This window comes from Aspergillus pseudotamarii, assembly GCF_009193445.1.
Source record: "Aspergillus pseudotamarii strain CBS 117625 unplaced genomic scaffold BDV38scaffold_5, whole genome shotgun sequence".
In the NCBI taxonomy this organism is placed as follows: Eukaryota; Fungi; Ascomycota; class Eurotiomycetes; order Eurotiales; family Aspergillaceae; genus Aspergillus; species Aspergillus pseudotamarii.
In genome coordinates this window covers 480062-497490 of record NW_022475019.1, presented here as the reverse complement: position 1 = coordinate 497490, position 17429 = coordinate 480062, and the positions used below count along the sequence as shown (strand labels likewise).

Genomic DNA, 17429 nt, shown 5'->3' with positions numbered 1-17429 from the left:
AGGGTGCGCCTGACAGCCGGGCTTCGCTTGTTGTAGCTCGTTATACCGACCGGAAATATAGCTGGTGCTCTGCGTTTGCGTTTGGTCACTACCCAACCATTCTTTCAGCCAGCTAGGTCTTATGATAATCCTCTGATTGTTTTCTGACCTGGGACGGGATGTTAGTCCTCCACGTCATCACATTGCCCGGTGAAACTCATGAGTCGAGACTGATTACTATCGTCCCGACTTTTCGTGGTTCAGTGTGTGAGTGCTGTATACGATCGCATCATCATGCCGTAGGAGAATAGCCGATCCTGCGAAACCGACCTAGCCCAACCCGTTCTTGTTTCTCCGATATAAACTGAGAAACCACTAAGACGCACAGTTCCTCTACATCACAGATCATGGGGCGAACAAATCTTCCCCGGACCCCTGAGTCAGAGCTCCCAGATAATTTCCCTTAGCACAGACCCTCCACGCCACACTACCCACCGAGCCACCGCCAGTGCCTCCTCCGATCCAGGAGCTCACCGCTGCCACGACTGCAGGGGCATCTTGGCGCGGGACACGCACCCAAATGAATTTATCTATGGGCTTCGGCTGTGGAGCTTCAGGGAGGATTTTAAGGATATCGATTGAGATGGCTGTGCCTGACAGGCCGAGAAATTGAGAGAGCGCAGAGTTGATGTATGTTCGAGCTGTGAGCGGGTCGAGGGTCTGAGATTGGACTACGGTCGACGTGCCTGGTTGGTGAATTCTATAGCATATAAAAGATTGCGTATTAGCAAGGTTTACTACTTGCATGCAAACTGCCCTAGAAGACATACAGCTGTAGTTTGAGATAGGTCCATGGCGGATTGCGTGCAGTGAAGTGGATCGCTTCGGCCGGAGCTGCTTTAGACGCGACGCGATCGTCGGGAGCTTTTCGTTTAGAGGAAGTGGTTTCTGGGTTGCTGGAAGACATTCTGACGTCGGAATTCCTTTGCTGATGACTAGGTGTTTCTTATAGAAAGGTGGGCTACTTGAACATAAATCTTTGCGGATGGTGTTTAATGCGAATAGAGCTCGGCGTTAACAAAAGGGTGTCCGGTCGTTATAGTCGTGGAGGGGCCGAGGCGGTGTCGCGATAGTGGTGTTGCGACAGACGTTCGGGATGATATTGTTGTAAAAAACGTATTGGAGGAAAATGAATAAACAAAAAAAAAAAAAAAAAAAAAAGGTTCGGAGAATTCCCGTGATGTCACGGCGGTGTCCCACAGTAAATCGTGCCGAACCAACATGATCAGGTCGGTGATTGGCCTATTGGAGAGCTCAATTTTAACGGATGGTGCTGTTATTTCTTGATCACCGCATCCTCCAGCTTTTGACGTACTTGCTGTATAAATTTCTCTTCGCCTTCGGCCCCAATCTCTAAATCAGAAACACAAAGTGTCTTGTCGCGCGACTTCAAACCGCGAATGACGTCCACCGTAGATTTAGGGACTTTGAGGATCTGGTTTTCGCCAGTTAGATAATTATGTTGATCTCATCTGAGAATAATGTCTAATAGTTAGGAATGGAAAGAGCGAAGATCAGTACCTGAGCAAACACTCGTGAGACGGCCACGTTGGCTTCGCCGTCTCGTGGGACGGCAGCCACGCAAACATCCACTTTCTCAGGGCCAACTGCTATGATGCCTTCGCGATTTGCAGACGCATTGGGTTTGACGTTGCAGGAGATTTGTAAATTGTACTTGTTCGAGATTTGCTTGGGGTTACGGTGTTTCGTGGCCGTATTCTGGATGAGACGGAATAGTTGAGATGATGGGTTCGACATCGGTAAGGATTATTTGAATGTTGAGAGTCAATTTTAAATAAAACGAGAGCATTTCAGTTGAAGGGGTGTCAAGAGTAGTTTTCTAGTACTAGTCACTTTAGTGTAGTAGTTGTTGTACTCCGTACCAGTGGTTGTTTAAATTGCGGATAAATTTAATGTGGGGAACGTCAACGGTTTGTTTACTTTATTTATACTACTGCATTTATACTTGTCAACGTGACTAGTACTACTTCTTTGTTTCTCCCAGAATTTCACTTTTACTTTTGCCCTTTCCATCCGTTTACTTTGTTCTATTTTTTTTTTTTTCTGAAGTTTTCTTTTGATTTTCAACACAGAAGAAAAACCGCCCAATATAAGCGAGTGTATCGTAACTAGAAATTCAATTACTTTTTTAACTGAAGAAGTCTGTTGGAAACCCTACTATATAGCCAATATGACACGACCTTTGGAGAAATCTTGATTGAAATGGTTAATATATAGAGGCACGGTTAAAGGCTAGTAGAGGAAAAGATTAGACGCGAAAACGATGCGGGAGAGAAAAATGTTTGTTGTGCTCAAAGGTCGCAACTGAATGAAAAGCACAACAGCAAAGAGCATCTTTTCTCCTCACTCTCCCCCATTTGCCACTCCACGTGGAATCATGTCCGAGAATTTATATTTCTAAATACCCTCGTTTTCAAGCTTCTCAAGCCAATTACTAGCTTTACAATCCGTTATTTACTACACATATCTTCTTGTCAAAAGTTGTTGAACCTGTAGTATGATCTGTACTTGTATGCACCTCTAACTCCACCCTGTTGCTGATCGACTTAACACAAGTAAAGTGACTCTTTTAAATTAACATTGATAAGGAGTATTCACTCATGTCCGGCAGGCCCTGTCAGATCTCTGAACCATGACACCCCCCAGAAACCAGAAAATATTCACTACACAAATGCTAGGCAGCCAAAGTGAAAATGCACCCATAACAATACCTGCGCACTACGGTCCGTGTGGAGTGGTTCTAGGGAGGTTGAGAGTGAGAAGAGCTCACGGGGAGAGTGAATCCCAGCCAAGCACTATCAGCATGCACCAGATGAAGACGCAGGATCGGGATAGCTCGGATCCCGCTGTATGTTGACATTTTGCTTCACTATTGAAGCTGACTAGCATGAGGCTTACGGTGTAATTCATAGTACGCTGCACAGAAACACCATACCACCGCGCATACTATCATCTTGGATTCTCCTAGCCCGACAAACCAGACAGCTCGGCTGAGTCGCGAACATGAAGATGACGATCTGACAGCTTCACACATTGATCAGGATGATTGGAGCCTAGAGAACCTACCGGATATCTTGTACATTCTGAAACCTGAGCATGGAAAATCCAGACACGTTGTTCGTACTGCCGCACACAAGGTCTTCGGGAAGCATATCAATGCTTTTTCAGTCCTCCCGGACCAGATATCCTCCAAAGTTGAAGGGTGGAGACTTGAAGCCTGGATGCGTCTCGATCGTCGGATAACTGGGCAGGATATTATCGACCGGGTGAACCCCAGGTACAGGTCTAGATTAACATCAATTGACATTGAACTTCGTCGGAAGGCTTTCCGAGAGAAATTTCACGTTGCATGCTGGGGAGCTCAGAAGACCATTAATAATATATCTCGCCTAGCTATATCAATTGGAATAGATCCGGCCTCGAACACTACGAGAGGCTTAACGCCGGGCCTAATCGACCCCTCTAAAGGCGAAGCTGGTGGGCGAATTCCACTGCCTCCAAGAGCAGCCTACGGTGATATCTCCGGTTCGGTTTCCCACCAGAATTATTCAGATGGTGAGCGGACTCGCCTGATTACGCAGAGCTCCCACCATGGCCGGACTCCAAAGGTAATACTCGATAAGTCCCACCTAATTTACCCGGCCAAATCAGCGGAAATCCTTTACCATTTGCACAGGGACACAAAGCACTTGCAGAGAAAAGCTGTTCCAAATAGCGACTGCTTCAGCATTATGAATTCTCGTCATAAAAGACAAAGTTCCCAAGATTTTGCGAGGTAAGTTGTTTGTGCACGACTACTATCAGAGGCTAAGCGGCTAATCCAGCGGTGCAGTACAGAATATAATGCCACTCACAAGAGAAGGGACAGAATATCAATTCAGCAGAACTTCTCTGATTTCAACTCCTACCCCACTACTCTACGTGAATTGGCTTCTTATCGAGGGCCGCCCGCTCGAACCTTTCCCATAGAGGCTGATGCTACCGAAAAAACAATGAGTCTGGATGAATACCTACACGGAAGTCGGCTTACATTTTGGGATTATCTAGATCTTCGTTATGAGAATAGTCTGAGAGATATCAAACAGTGGTCGCTGAGGTCCGGGCGTTGATCGGCGGAATGTACATGTCGCTCCTCAGGATCAAGTACGCTTATTGTCTTTAATATGGGATACAATTTGTGAATATGTATGTGGAGCTCTCTGTGGTGTTATTTCAATTCGTTCTTGAATCGCATGTTGGCTTTATTCAAAATTAGCCGCCTTCAGGCATCACCTTTGTGGAAAAGACGGATATTGCGATGATTTGAGAATACCTAGGCAGTATGTACTGTACAACTCTTTTGCAGAAAGGGAAATCTAAAAGTCCTGTACCCCTTCCCCAACTTCATGCTATATTTGAAAGGTTTACTACGCCGGATGCCTACAGAATCACCCGGGGCATGCTCTAGTGAACCACATGGGGCACTACTGGTTATAATTCAATCGTTTCTAGTCCCCCCCTCGCTTCCCCCTCCTCATCTCACCCCATTACTTGATGACTTGGACCTCATATTTCATGGTCCAAATATGAAAGGGGCTGGGAAACGGTTCTGGCGAGACATAGGGCTCGGTGGTGTAGTTCCGCTTCTATTCATTGAGCTCGTTTCTGCATCGAGACTACAATAGGCGTTGGGGAATTGCGATTGGACGAACGCCTATTACAATATACGTCAGAGCTATGAGAGGCCCCGGGGGACAATCTTATTCTCACTCCCTGGTAGGAGACTCTCGTCCGAGAACCCGACCAGGACAATGCTATTTTGCTTGGGTTACACTAATCAGAACAGTCCCCAGCCTTCCAGGGCTATACCTACTCAATTGACTCATGAATGATGGCTTGTCTAAGGTGGATCCATGACACCTGGTGGGTCCACTGGTCCGGGAAACTGCATGCTTGTCGTGGTGCTGACATCGCAACTATATCGGTCGAAGAGCCGCACCACCAACACATGAAGAGTAGTATAGCGATATGAGACTCATTTGAAGCGCAAAAAAATCGCATATATCACTGCTTCAGCTGCATGGGAAGGCAATGGATTGTTCGTCAGAAAGCAAGGTTCAAAATTGTCCGAGAGGGGGCTAGGAACAGGACCTCGCGACACAACTTCAGTGAACAGTGAATATTGTCGACAGCGACTTGAAACGCTCTCGATTTCCCAATTGGGACAACTATACTCCCAACCACCCAGTTTCTATTCAGAGTAGACAAGAAGAATGCCAGGCTGTTAGACACAATGGCTCGCCCACTTGGTCCCTCGAATCTTCTTGACAGAGACTTTGGATTACTTCAATCACTTCATAACTCTTCGTCCATACTACAATCCTTCAAGCTGCAAGCCTGCTTCAGTGTCAATTCATCGCCAATTGAGCTCCATTCTCTAATTTCGTTCACATACTATTTGATATCGGTGGTAGAAAAAGCACCTCTTCAAAGTCTACCTCAAGAGCGAGGAAGACAACATGTCTCAGGTATTTCGATGCTAGTATCCTTCTCCAGTCGGGTCTTCTTGCGCCCGACAGTATATGGGATGCGTTAGTATCAATATGCATCCTAACATCAATCACAGCCAATTTCGAAGATGGTTGATCCGGAGGAAGACCTCGAGTTGTCTCAACAGCCACATGCTTCTGTGTATCCCGAGACGTCTACGAGCGCCGAGTCCTCAGAGAGCACCAAGATCAATGCAAAAAAAGGCAAAGGAAAGAAGGACAAAGGTCAATCGGTGCTTTCTCCAGCAAAGAAGAGAGACAGTACTAACAACGATATAGGAAAGTCAGTGCCTCGGCAAGACAGTCCTCAGGCTGTTGACCCTCGCAACTTTACCACTTTTCAACCGGACCAGGATGACTGGTCGTGGACGAATCTTCCCGAAATCCTTTACCAATTCGAGCCTGGAGACAGAAGAACTCGTAAATCGGAACCCTCTCTCATGAGCTACCCCATCCATGGCGAATATTTGCGTGACCTTCCCATACTGCCTGACAATATAGCCTCGACAGTCGAGGAATTCCGAGTGGAAGCTTGGATTAGGCTCGATAGACGTATTCGTCTCAGAGATATCACTAATCGTATGCATCCACTCTTCAGAATTCAAGACAATGCGTTGCAGCAGCGCAGCGTCCGCTTCCGTCAGCAGTTCTCGCTGATTGCATGGGACTCCGGTAACAAGCGTAGCCAGCAACTCAAACAAGATATACTTCGAAAGATGCAGGATATCGGACTTCCTCCTAGTATGAATACGACTCGCGGTATAACCCCCGGCTTGATCAACCCAGCCCTTGGGGAAGATGGTGGAAGGATCCTGCTACCCAATCAATACAACAAGGGGAAGCGAGTAGCTCGAGGCAGAAAGCCCTCAAAGACGCCCGTGCAGGAAGAGGCAGACGCCCACCACGAAGACGTCGTCCAGGGAGAACACCAGAAAAAACAGCCGGTCGGCCTCTCAAACACCACTGAGGAATGGGCGAGCGCTGGGAAGGCTGACACATCAAAAGAGCCCCTGGCCCTAGTGGTACCTCCAGTGGAGTCTGTCTTGATCGATTTCCCAGTAGATGATCTCACAGTCGAAACTGTCGCAGAGCTTTTCAACTACGTTCCATCATATATTCCATTCGATGAAAGCAATGACAGCCTAGAGAGACCTCTGCCTGTCATCACAGGATTGCTTTCGGATAACGAACTACCGGAGACCGTTAGCATGGAAGACATCGACTTGACAGTGAGCGTCAAAAACCGCATACCACGACATAATACTGAGAAGGCCTTGAGACCCATCGTGCCAGGAAGAATCCAGCGTAGGCGTCCTACCCCATTGAAACTAACTAGAGGAGGGTTTTGCGGCAACGTTTGCCATATGGGGAAGTGTCCCACCCCCATCTATACCAACCTCACACTTGTGTCTGGCCCAACTGGCGCAGGTGTGCGGTGTGAAGGATTACTCCCTCCCTCCCACGGGCTGTGTCCTGATGTGTTGACTCCCTACTCCGCCTCCGAACTGCCATTTGGTGTTCGCCACCTTGTCTTTGACAATCTGTTCGAGCAATGCCTCTCGGGGGACAGATACCTCTTCGATATCCCAGCCATGGCCGCCGAGGACATGGAGATGATGGACATTGGCGACATCAATGACATTAACATTGACGATTATGACGACTATTTTCAAAAATAGTTCCTCGGATCATGACAGGAGGAATCGGATAGAAATGATATTCGGTTCTCCAACGCGGTGCTTGTCATTGTCTGCGCTGCCGTTCAACTCAACTTTTTTGTTAACACACCTATATCCTTCGAATCGTGTTGTTTAGCCTTGATTGTTCTTGTCCCTTGCTCGCTTAGTCGTGTTACCCTGTTGCATTGCAAGTTTTGTTGTTGAGCTTCTTAATACACGTTGTCCATCCTTCAATAATGTCTGACATTGTGTGTCAAATTTGTGCTCCGATATCCCTTTTCAGGTGTACTAATGAATTGTCTTTATCTTCCTTGTTTCCTTGGTTTTTTGGTACTGCAACGGGGATCTTCGCCGGACAAGATGATGTTCATTTAAAGTTGCATGCCAAGCTGGATTTCCGTCACATAGCGCGCATGGGCAAATGCCTTGCTTGGTGTTATCAATGTACAAACTCTGTATAGCAGAGCAATATAAGTTCTGAAAATGAGTTGTTCCTGCTCGTTGGGGTAAATGGCTTCTAACCTCCTAGTAAGTAGTGTAAGTCAATGTTGCAGGTGCTATGTCCAATGCAGGTTTGCAGGGCTGACCTGTACATACCACCATAGTCATGTTGCATTTCAATATTAGTTATATCTAAGACCTTACAGCAAGTGCTGATGGAAATTCAGGGCGAAGGAAAAGGCTTGAAGGTGACTTCTTCCAAAGATAGTGATGCACAGAGTAGTATCTTTGTCTGGAGTTCCCTTCTTCTTTGCTTCTTCGAGTTTTCTTTTTGGCTCATTGCTTAGTAACTCTTAGTAACTTGTTTGCAAAGAGAAGACAAAGGAAACCAACTCTCGAGCTAGGCATCGAAATGGTAAAGTATATGTCAGTGCAGTGCAGTGGAAGGAGGCGAAGTCATTGCATAACAAGACACAGCGGGACAACTCGATAGATATTGACCCAATTGGAAGAGATACTTGTTCCTGTTAGGCATCACAGATTGCTACCTTGTCTTTGTCTCTTTCGAGCTACGGTTGTTCAAGCTTAGCGTATGTTTCACCATTGCGCCTGTCATTCAATAAACAGTTAATCTTATTGCATTGATCCAATATCATTGCTTAAGATAAGACCTTCACCGAGACATCATGGACGGAATAATCAATATCCAATACTATTGCCTAGAGTATCTAATCAAAGCATTGTTATTCACGTAGACATGTAGCTCTATAATCCCCACAAGGCGACTATAAAAGCAGTCCTCCCACCCCTTCAGCTACTCCTCCTGACTGGCTAACCCACCCTCCTTAACCCATCCTTTCAACCTTTCTCCCCGACTTGTCAAGAGTATCGACATCGTGCCTCAAGGATGCAGTGCCAACGTAAGAAACCATCCTATCACTGGCACAATGGTGACCCTCCTAACAAAGTCCACAGACACCTCACCCCCAACAGACCGCTACCACACCTGCCCACACCCACACCACTTCCCCTACTCCGAGGTCAACCTGCCCCCCATCCTCTTCCGCATGGACTCACCCATCAGGCAAGACCTCCCAGACCTCTCCCCCCTAAGAGAAAACGGCCAAGTAGTACGAGACCACGAGGGCAAAGAGATCTGGGACTTCCCCTTCCTACCCCGATACGTCACCAACAATCCCCCAGGCTGGCTCCTCGAGTACTGGATGCGCACCGATCCACGTCTCACCTACCGCGACATCCGCGTCCGCATGACCGCGCCCCTTCACCTCCGTCCCAACGAAAACGCCCTCAACATGCGTCGAGAGCGCGACGCTCGTCGTCCTCTCCGTCTATCCTGCTGGACATACCGTCGTGGCGCCCCAGGCCGTCTTAACAAGATTGATGTCGAGCGCGTCGAACGCTGGTCGGTCGATCAGATCCGCTACAACACCACCATGGATGTTGTTTATGCCGATGGCGGCGGGCCTGTGCATCTCGCTGATCGTGCCTTGGCTGCGCACACACCCGCCACCTATCCGTTGGATTATTTCCTTGATCAGGGGAGGGCTGAGATCCCCAGTGAGCGGATTAGGGCTGCTCAGAGCGTGTTCTTTAGGTTGTCCGAGCGGGCGAAACAATTAGGCTTTGCTTCTTGGAGGCAGTTGCCTGCTCATGAGTGGCCTGATACCTTCAGGTATAATATCTCTCGATGAGGTGGAGGACGATAAAGATGGAAAGATGAAATGTATGTTGGAGTCTCGATGGGACGTTGGATGTTTGATTGTGTGGTGAATGAAGTGATTCAACCTCACGTGGTTACTTTGGTCTCTGGAGGTGTCCTTTGAAAGTGGGAGGTTGAGGGTCTTTAAATACCTTTGTTGTGGGTGCATAAAATATGCAGAATGGCCTGCGTTTTTTTACGCGCATATATGCGCCGAGAACGAGGGGTTGCTGCAGGATAAAGAAAGGTTATCTGACTGTGTGAATAGTTGTTAATGAGTCATGATTGGTAATGTTTTCTAATGATTCTTCGTCCTCATTCAATGTACGAGATTGTAACTTCACTGAGATTGCTCTGTATTCCACATTGTTTCTATTGTATCGGCATTTAATAGAGAAGAATGCTGTCTAAGCTGGAAAATCCTGTTGCAACTCCTCCCTCGTTGACATCCTTGGACTTGGTTCTCATCAGCCATCCGCCTTGCTCATTGTGGGTGATCTTTCCATCAGCCTGATCCCACAGAATAGTTCCATAGACACCCAGCTCTCCGATGACTTCTCCACTCAGAACCTCTCCATCGGTTCTCAAGGCAATGTTCTTTGCCTCGGTAGGTGGTCTGATCAATTCCATGAGAATCCAGCGCTTCCATTCGCTTTCGGGGATGGAGTGCAAGAAGTCTGGAATGGCTTCTTTGTAAATATTGTTGCCGCCACCCTCGCGCTGGGGCTTAAGAACGTGGTTCATGGCTGTTTCAACATTTAATGCAAGGTCCCTGCCACGTCCACCAGAGGACAGATCATATTGAGGCGCAAAGGTTTCCCGGAGCCTTGCAACAACGGCTGGGTCGGTGTCAGGTAAGAAGCTTGCAAGGTGGTCGGGGCCCGTAGTTTCGGCCAATACCTGTTGTACAATCTTACAACCGGCCAGCTGGTTCAAAACTGTAGGGCATTTGATCGCTGCAGAACGCTCGACGTGGGTCCGTGCTTCCCAGTCACGCTCCGATTTGAAGTCGCTTGGCGCATAGAAGCACCGGAGATAAGTTGTCGTGACTTCAAATTGCGTTTCTGGGGAGTGGGGAGGCGAGTATACAAGGGGTCGTGATGGGTTGGAGCTAGGGATCGACGTGTGATCCAGAATCTCGGAGCTGAGCAGACGGAAAACTGGGATATTGTGAACCTTGGTCAGCTGCCTGAAGAGCGCCAATTGATCAAATGTGTTCCTCTCGTTCTCCTGGACCAAAAATATAATACACGTGGGAAGGGCTGGTGTGGACTTTGATATGCCGTAGGCATTGTGTGCTGCAGCTAACCCCGCGGAAAGAGTCTCCACTGCTGTGTTCTCGGGCGGCACGTTCGACTCGAACAACGGGTGGGACGGATACGCAATTGGGTGGCCAGGAGGAGAATCGAGAAGTTCAGTATGCAGAGATGTCACAAGAGAGGACAAGCCTCCGAACGATGATGAGATCGTGTTGAATTCAACCTGCTTCAAGGAAGGCGTTGTAGAGCTGGACGGCGCATGGACCATATAATCCGATCGATAGAGTCCAAGTGATAGTGTTTGGACATATCCTTCCTTTTTGACAGCGAGATGGACTTTCCACAAGTGCGAAATGAAATCATCCACATCAATGAGACTACAAGCAAACATCGTTTAGTTCGACTCACTGTCTAGTTCATAAATAGCATGCCCGATTGAGCCGCTCCCACCACTCAACCGGAGATGCGTTAGGATATATCTTACTCTTCCATGATCTTGCCAATCCATTCTTCGTTACATGTTATCGCAGCGTAGAGCCGATTATATACAGTTTGCAAAGCCGTCGCCTCATTGAAGCATGATTTTGGGAAAGGACTAGGGAAGAGAGTAACAGGAGCATTCGTCGCAAGTACCCCAGAAGGATCAATTTCGTTTGAAACAAATGAAGGCGCAGGGCGAACCAGCAATCCGTTCTGCGTGGCCCAATCCTTGATGGTGGTCACCAAGTATTCCTTCTGTGCGGGGTTCAACGGAGGAGGATAATTGGTATAAATTTCGCCCATGATTGATGCAGCTGACGATCTATATTTTTCATAAAAAAGAATGATTAGGAGAGGCACACCAGTAGTAGAACCGTCCGAAAGCGGGAAACTCCTCAGAGAAATTGCGCGAAGAGAAGAAAACCAATGTCATCAACCACCAAAAGTGAGGGGCAGCGGGCCTCAACTTTGCTTATCAATCCAAGTTTATCGTCAGAAGCTCCGAGGCACCGCCTGATGCACCGCCCTTTGGGCCGGCAGAAACGTTAACTTTACTTGTAGATCACTTACTTTTCATCTCTTGCAGAGCAACGTGTACTGGACGCGTTGCACGTGTCATATTGCATAAAATTGCTATTTTGAACTTTATTTACTAATACACAGACAACGCAAGCCTCTGGATGTAATTCGAGGACATCATACAAACCGGCGGGCCGAAAGCCCGAGACCTGGTGAGTTACTTGCATTATCGGGAATATTTATTCAGGTGGACCGCTGATAACTCGAATTTAACAGACCAAATGCCTGCTGAGGGAACAGATCCTGTCGACTGGTCTGTCGACGAAGTGGTCCAGTTCCTTTGCCATAATCCGCACACCCCATGGTCACAGTCTGTGTCAGGGGCCCCTCGGCCTGACCCTACTTCCTTCGAGGCTGCTCTCCGCGACAATCTGATCACTGGAGAAGTGCTCTTAAACGATGTCGATAAGAGTGCACTGCGAGATGATCTAGGGTTGAGGGCCCTTGGGCACCGGAGCTCCATGCTCACGGCGATACGGTATCTTCAAGAACACTCCCTGAAATATCAAATCTCTCAAAGTCGGCTTGATTCTCCTAGAGAGAGTCACACTCCATGTCATTCAGCGTTTATTACGCCGAAAGCTTCCCAGAAAGCCACACCACCGCTTTACTGTGGCCCTCTATCCTTAGATGCAACTCCACAACGTACTAAATTACTACCCAGTGTATCTACGGTGGTGAGTACAAACGCTGTAAATATGGCAGGTGTGCCCAATTCGGAAGAATCTACGGCTCCGTCCAGTACTCCTCAAGACAATTCTCACATCGCAATGTTGCAGACTCATGTAGAAGATTCTGGCCCCCTTGAGCGTGTCCGCTCACATGAGCAAGTTTTCGTGGATACACACGGAAGGAAGCGGCGACGGCTAGACCTCACTACTCTGGCTAGGAGTCGAGCTGATAATGAGCATGCTTCAGATCCGGTGCAAACCAGGGAGTGGTATATGGGACCTGGACAGATAACGCCATCCCAATTATTCTACTCTCCTGATCCAGACCAAAATGATGAGTCCTTCACAATGGTTGGATCAGACTTTCCAACTGCACAGCGTTTGTTTGTGAACAGGTGCATTCTTTATTTTCAAAAACAAAAGCCCATAATCCTGGACTCTGCCCAAGATCAAAGTCGATCAGCAATAGTACCATATAATATGTCCATTGTGAGAAGTGGCGAAAGACGTTTCACATTGTACACTGCGAAAAATGGAAAAGTCTCTGTTAGTACAGAAAACATAGAAGACTGGCCGCAACTAAATCGGTCGCACGCAGTCTCTGGAGAAGTGCAGACGGACACACTAAATCCATCTGACCCTTTCTCTTATCTTCTACAGCGGTATCCAGTGCAAGACGAAAGTCAGGATGCATTTCCATTGTATGGAGACTCAGGATCCGAGGGTGAGTTTGACGAAGAGACTTGGCAAGAAATTGAAGACGAAAACCCAGGAGGATGGTCTCAGAAACCCTCTAAACTCACACCTACGGAGAAAGAATCTGTAATCAGAGATTGTGTCTCCCAATATGAGAGCAAATGGCTTGATTCTTGCTTTCCAAAAGAAAAACCAAAGGCACGCAAGCTCTGGTTAAAAGCTAAAAAGGGGAGATTTACCAACCAAGAAATTAAAGGGCTCGTTCAAAAGATTACATCTCTAAACAAGCGTCTTAGGAAACTGGAGGACGCAGTCCGTGAAAGCGAGTATGCAACGAAGTCCGAGCTACAAACTCAGTGTCAAAGCATGGAGCAAACTGTGATGGATATTCAACAATATAGGTGGCGTGTTTCGATCTTGGAGCAAGAAACGTGTCCTCCGAAAATTTCAGCCCCTCTCAAACCTACGTCCGCACAAAGACCGAAGCATAACTCTGGGGATGAAGAATCACTCCATTCAGAGTCAGGCGATATGTCTGATGATTCTATGGATGACTTCATTGACAAATCTGATATTGAGGATCAACCCATACACGTTGAAAACAATAGCAGTACTCGAACCCCACCAATATCTGAAAGTGACGATGACATTATCAGCCCTTCTGGTATTAGGCGTCATTCAAGGGCGAGAAAACTTCCTTTTCGGGAGTCAAGCTCCCCATCTCCACCCCCTTTGAACAAGAATAAGTACCCCATAGAATGCATTGACCTCACAGAAGACTCCCCGGCACTCGATAATGAGGAGTATAGGGTTGAGACTCCCCCCCTAAACCCAGTGTCGCGATCGATAACGCAACCTTTCGATAATCCTATCAAATCTGAACGGAGCTGCTCAATTTCCCCTGAACCGTACCTTGGTCCCAGAGTGACGGTCGAGATTCCAGTTTATAAAACGAAGCACCCGAACCTTTTCAAACCCAGGAAGCGGCCGAGTCTCCCTGATATACACGACATTGACAAGCTTGTGTCGGTGCCTTGGGATTTACTAGAAGAGCGACAAGACCGCCGGAGACTATTAGCAAAACTGATTGCAACCCTCTCTAATGAAGAACGAAATAAGTTGGCTCAGGCAGTTCCCAGATATTCTAGTTCAGATTTGCAGCAACTCACAGGAACTGGTCTAAAGACCTTGCTGAAGAATCAAGAAATCATTCCAGAACTCGAGGACGCTGAGAACCGCGTGGTCATGCGTATCACTTCCTTTTATATCTCGTGGATAAACTGTGTCCACCTTCCGTCGGAAGGAATCCAGAAGAACCTTGTGCTCAACGCTCAATCTCAAATCAGCAGCTTTGTCACATACTTCAACGAACTTTGCGCGCGCCTCGATGAATACCGCAAGAAGAAAGGTTCCAAGATGCATCGTCTCAATGAAAAGGAAGTGATATCTGATCTTACAGACACTCCTCACAAAAAGCGCAAGAGAGAGGTCAAGGAAAGCCAAAATGCGAAAAAGAGTCAGCAGAGCGCACAGCTTCGTGTCGCGCTGCAAGAGAAGCAGAGAAAGCTCCTCGAAAGGAAGATAGGCAGCACTAACACTGATCCTACACGTCAAGCAGTCAGCTTCGGAAATCCTGCTATTTATCTAGACCCTCAAATTGGCTTGCGTGTCAAGCCCCACCAATTGAATGGTGTTCAATTCATGTGGCGAGAGTTGATAGAAGATGAGAACAAGCAAGGTTGCCTGCTCGCTCACACAATGGGCTTAGGGAAAACAATGCAGGTTATATCGCTCCTTGCAACAATATCTGCGGCAGCATCTTCCGATGATCCTAAGATACGGCAACAGGTTCCTGCAGCTTTCCATAGATCTCAATCGCTGATTCTGTGCCCATCGTCGTTAATTGAAAATTGGTATGATGAGTTTCTCATGTGGGCTCCTGTACAATCGGGCATCGGGCCCTTGAGGAAAATAACAACTTCCGCCACAATGCCAGAGAGGCTACAGGAGGTGTGTGACTGGAATGAGGAAGGCGGGGTGCTTATCATGAGCTATGACATATTTCGGACGTGGATCCTGAACAGGGAGACAAATAAAAGGGGAAAGCCCTTGAATGATAGTGATTATGGCAAGGTCAGAGATTGCCTTCTCGAAGGACCTAACATTATTGTTGCCGACGAGGCCCACAAAATGAAAAACCCAGCCACTGGCATCTCGCAAAGCGCCATGCAGTTCCGCTCTAAAAGCCGCATTGCCCTAACTGGATCCCCTCTTGCGAACAATCTTATCGATTACTATGCGATGATCAACTGGATTGCGGAGGGCTACCTTGGCGAATTCGTGGAGTTCAAAGCAAAATTCGTGGAGCCTATAACGGAGGGACTTTATGTAGACAGTACGTACACAGAGAGGAGAAAGTCTTTGGTGAAGCTTCAAGTCCTCAAAGAAATCCTTGCTCCAAAGATCAACCGTGCCGATATCTCCGTGCTCGCTGGCAGTTTGCCAACCAAAGTCGAGTTCGTCATAACGGTTCCCTTGACGGACCTACAGAAACAAGCATATGATTCATATGTGGAGAGTATATTGCAAGGGAAAGGCGCTTTCGGCAGTGCGCAGCTATGGTCCTGGCTTGCGATTCTGAGTCTATGTTGCAATCATCCGTCGTGTTTCAGAGACAAACTACTAAGCCGAGCAAGCGATGCACAGAAAATAAACAAGAGGCTAGATGATATGGAGATGATCCCCGGCGATGAACCTATCGCGCAGGCAGGCCTTCCAGATTCGGAGAAGCTGGTTTCAGAACAAGAACGGATCTTTGCTACAGTCCCTGACATAAAAGCCTTAGAAATGTCTCATCGGGCGCGGATCATGAATTTGATAATCGACGAATCTATCAGAGTGGGTGACAAGGTCCTAGTTTTCTCACACAGTATCCCAACGCTCAACTACATTGAGTATGTTCTTCAATCATCAAACCGAAAGTACTCTCGGCTAGATGGACGAACTCCCGTTGTGACTCGACAAGATGCGACAAAGAGATTCAATCGTGGCTCTGAACAGCAAGTATACCTAATCTCAACGCGCGCAGGAGGGCTTGGCTTAAACATTCCTGGAGCGAACCGTGTTATCATTTTCGACTTTAAATTTAGTCCGGTATGGGAAGAGCAGGCTGTTGGACGGGCCTATCGCTTGGGCCAGCAGAAACCAGTTTTTGTCTACCGTTTCATTGCCGGTGGTACCTTTGAGGAGGTTATGTATAACAAGGCTGTCTTCAAGACCCAACTTGCTTTCCGTGTTGTCGATAAGAAGAATCCGATTCGTTGGGCACAGAAGTCACTTGGTGAATATCTTTTTCCAGCCAAACCGGTCCCTCAAAAACCCATCGCCGAATATCTGGGGAGGGATCCACAAGTCTTAGACAAGATCATCATGGGTGACAACGGCGAGGAGAAGTCTATCCGCAATATTGCCCTCACTGAAACGTTCCAGAAGGAAGACAATGACAAATTGACAGAGGAAGAGAGACAGGGCGTCCAGCAGCAATTAAGTGACGAGCGCCTTAAGCGCACTGACCCGGAGGCTTACCAAAGGTTAATAGTGGATAGACAAAGGCAATCTTGGACTGCAGGCCAAGTTCCGGCTTGGATCCCATCGTCATACACGCAACCAGCTCTCATGCAACCAGCTCCCATGCAATCAACTCCCGTGCAATCAGCTCTTACGCTGCCTCAACCACCTTATATGCAGCCAACAGTTCCATCAAGCGCTCACAACACTGGGCCTCCCGCTCTAGCACCAGACATGAGCGTTTACCAAGAGCCTTCTTGGACACCGATGCCCTCAACATCCGCAGCCGCGATAAGTTCAACTTCAGGAATATACTCTTCGCGCTCTGCTCAGAGTGAACCACCTAACGAAAGTACCGCACTCTACATCCCTTTCAGGCTTTCACCTGCCAGGAGCCTGGGACAAGGCAGTACACAGACAGCTACGCAAATGGATGGTACCAGTTTCGACACAAATGTCCAGCAACCTGATATAACCGCGTATACGGCCCATACTGAGCCCCCGCAATCAAGTACATCATCAGACGATAATTCCGAGCATCCTTGCCGCCAGCAGTGAGCAACCTCGAACACCTGAATCTTGGCCATTCTTACATTCTTCGGAGTTTTGGTCTCTCCTTTCCATCGTGTTTTATCTAGAGCTTTTTTAGCGGCATGCAAGTATTGGCAATTGCGAAACCTTGTTTCTATTCATTGGCTTGCGGCTATTTCTTGTACTTTCACTAACATTCTTTTCTTTCATATCTTCCC

At 47.6% G+C, this 17429-nt stretch overlaps 8 protein-coding genes across 8 annotated transcripts; 4 read left to right on the top strand and 4 right to left on the bottom strand.

The window, feature by feature from the left end:
* Positions 1-9: 9 nt before the first annotated feature.
* BDV38DRAFT_236168 (uncharacterized protein) lies at positions 10-1010 on the bottom strand. The gene is made up of 2 exons (XM_032053425.1): positions 810-1010; positions 10-739 (listed from the first exon to the last, which is right to left on the bottom strand). The coding sequence occupies exons 1-2, from the start codon at positions 944-946 to the stop codon at positions 385-387; spliced, it is 492 nt and encodes a 163-aa protein (XP_031918297.1). The 5' UTR covers positions 947-1010; the 3' UTR covers positions 10-384.
* Positions 1011-1315: 305 nt separating this feature from the next.
* BDV38DRAFT_278404 (DUF167 domain-containing protein) lies at positions 1316-1797 on the bottom strand (the record flags this gene model as incomplete). The annotated part of the gene is made up of 2 exons (XM_032058707.1): positions 1316-1474; positions 1561-1797. The coding sequence occupies 2 exons, from the start codon at positions 1795-1797 to the stop codon at positions 1316-1318; spliced, it is 396 nt and encodes a 131-aa protein (XP_031918296.1).
* Positions 1798-2197: 400 nt separating this feature from the next.
* On the bottom strand, positions 2198-3069 carry BDV38DRAFT_236166 (uncharacterized protein). Its single transcript, XM_032053424.1, has 3 exons — positions 2973-3069; positions 2672-2908; positions 2198-2615 (listed from the first exon to the last, which is right to left on the bottom strand). Exons 2-3 carry the CDS (start codon positions 2761-2763, stop codon positions 2501-2503), a joined length of 207 nt encoding a protein of 68 aa, XP_031918295.1. The 5' UTR covers positions 2764-2908; positions 2973-3069; the 3' UTR covers positions 2198-2500.
* A 527-nt stretch (positions 3070-3596) lies between these two features.
* Positions 3597-4261, top strand: BDV38DRAFT_236165 (uncharacterized protein). The gene is made up of 2 exons (XM_032053423.1): positions 3597-3835; positions 3893-4261. Exons 1-2 carry the CDS (start codon positions 3792-3794, stop codon positions 4167-4169), a joined length of 321 nt encoding a protein of 106 aa, XP_031918294.1. The 5' UTR covers positions 3597-3791; the 3' UTR covers positions 4170-4261.
* A 1327-nt stretch (positions 4262-5588) lies between these two features.
* On the top strand, positions 5589-7301 carry BDV38DRAFT_236162 (uncharacterized protein). The gene has a single exon (XM_032053422.1). It carries the CDS (start codon positions 5678-5680, stop codon positions 7265-7267), a length of 1590 nt encoding a protein of 529 aa, XP_031918293.1. The 5' UTR covers positions 5589-5677; the 3' UTR covers positions 7268-7301.
* Positions 7302-8655: 1354 nt separating this feature from the next.
* Positions 8656-9420, top strand: BDV38DRAFT_278402 (uncharacterized protein; the record flags this gene model as incomplete). Its single annotated transcript, XM_032058706.1, has 1 exon — positions 8656-9420. The coding sequence occupies one exon, from the start codon at positions 8656-8658 to the stop codon at positions 9418-9420; it is 765 nt and encodes a 254-aa protein (XP_031918292.1).
* A 197-nt stretch (positions 9421-9617) lies between these two features.
* BDV38DRAFT_151972 (glutathione synthase) lies at positions 9618-11702 on the bottom strand. The gene is made up of 2 exons (XM_032051651.1): positions 11172-11702; positions 9618-11064 (listed from the first exon to the last, which is right to left on the bottom strand). Exons 1-2 carry the CDS (start codon positions 11468-11470, stop codon positions 9816-9818), a joined length of 1548 nt encoding a protein of 515 aa, XP_031918291.1. The 5' UTR covers positions 11471-11702; the 3' UTR covers positions 9618-9815.
* Positions 11703-12299: 597 nt separating this feature from the next.
* On the top strand, positions 12300-17238 carry BDV38DRAFT_267974 (putative SNF2 family helicase/ATPase; the record flags this gene model as incomplete). The annotated part of the gene is made up of 6 exons (XM_032056682.1): positions 12300-12311; positions 12796-12963; positions 13078-13435; positions 13871-14244; positions 14275-14553; positions 14590-17238. 6 exons carry the CDS (start codon positions 12300-12302, stop codon positions 17236-17238), a joined length of 3840 nt encoding a protein of 1279 aa, XP_031918290.1.
* Positions 17239-17429: the final 191 nt, after the last annotated feature.

Bases quoted from the DNA above. Each gene is read 5' to 3' on its own strand.
- BDV38DRAFT_236162 (XM_032053422.1), top strand. From the start codon at position 5,678: ATGGTTGATCCGGAGGAAGACCTCGAGTTGTCTCAACAGCCACATGCT.
- BDV38DRAFT_236166 (XM_032053424.1), bottom strand. From the start codon at position 2,763: ATGGGTGCATTTTCACTTTGGCTGCCTAGCATTTGTGTAGTGAATATT. The intron at 2,616-2,671 runs CTGCCGGACATG...GAGTCACTTTAC, and splicing joins GTTCAGAGATCTGACAGGGC to TTGTGTTAAGTCGATCAGCA.
- BDV38DRAFT_151972 (XM_032051651.1), bottom strand. From the start codon at position 11,470: ATGGGCGAAATTTATACCAATTATCCTCCTCCGTTGAACCCCGCACAG. The intron at 11,065-11,171 runs GTAAGATATATC...GTTTGCTTGTAG, and splicing joins ATTGGCAAGATCATGGAAGA to TCTCATTGATGTGGATGATT.
- BDV38DRAFT_236165 (XM_032053423.1), top strand. From the start codon at position 3,792: ATGAATTCTCGTCATAAAAGACAAAGTTCCCAAGATTTTGCGAG. The intron at 3,836-3,892 runs GTAAGTTGTTTG...CCAGCGGTGCAG, and splicing joins AGTTCCCAAGATTTTGCGAG to TACAGAATATAATGCCACTC.
- BDV38DRAFT_236168 (XM_032053425.1), bottom strand. From the start codon at position 946: ATGTCTTCCAGCAACCCAGAAACCACTTCCTCTAAACGAAAAGCTCCC. The intron at 740-809 runs GTATGTCTTCTA...TATATGCTATAG, and splicing joins ACCTATCTCAAACTACAGCT to AATTCACCAACCAGGCACGT.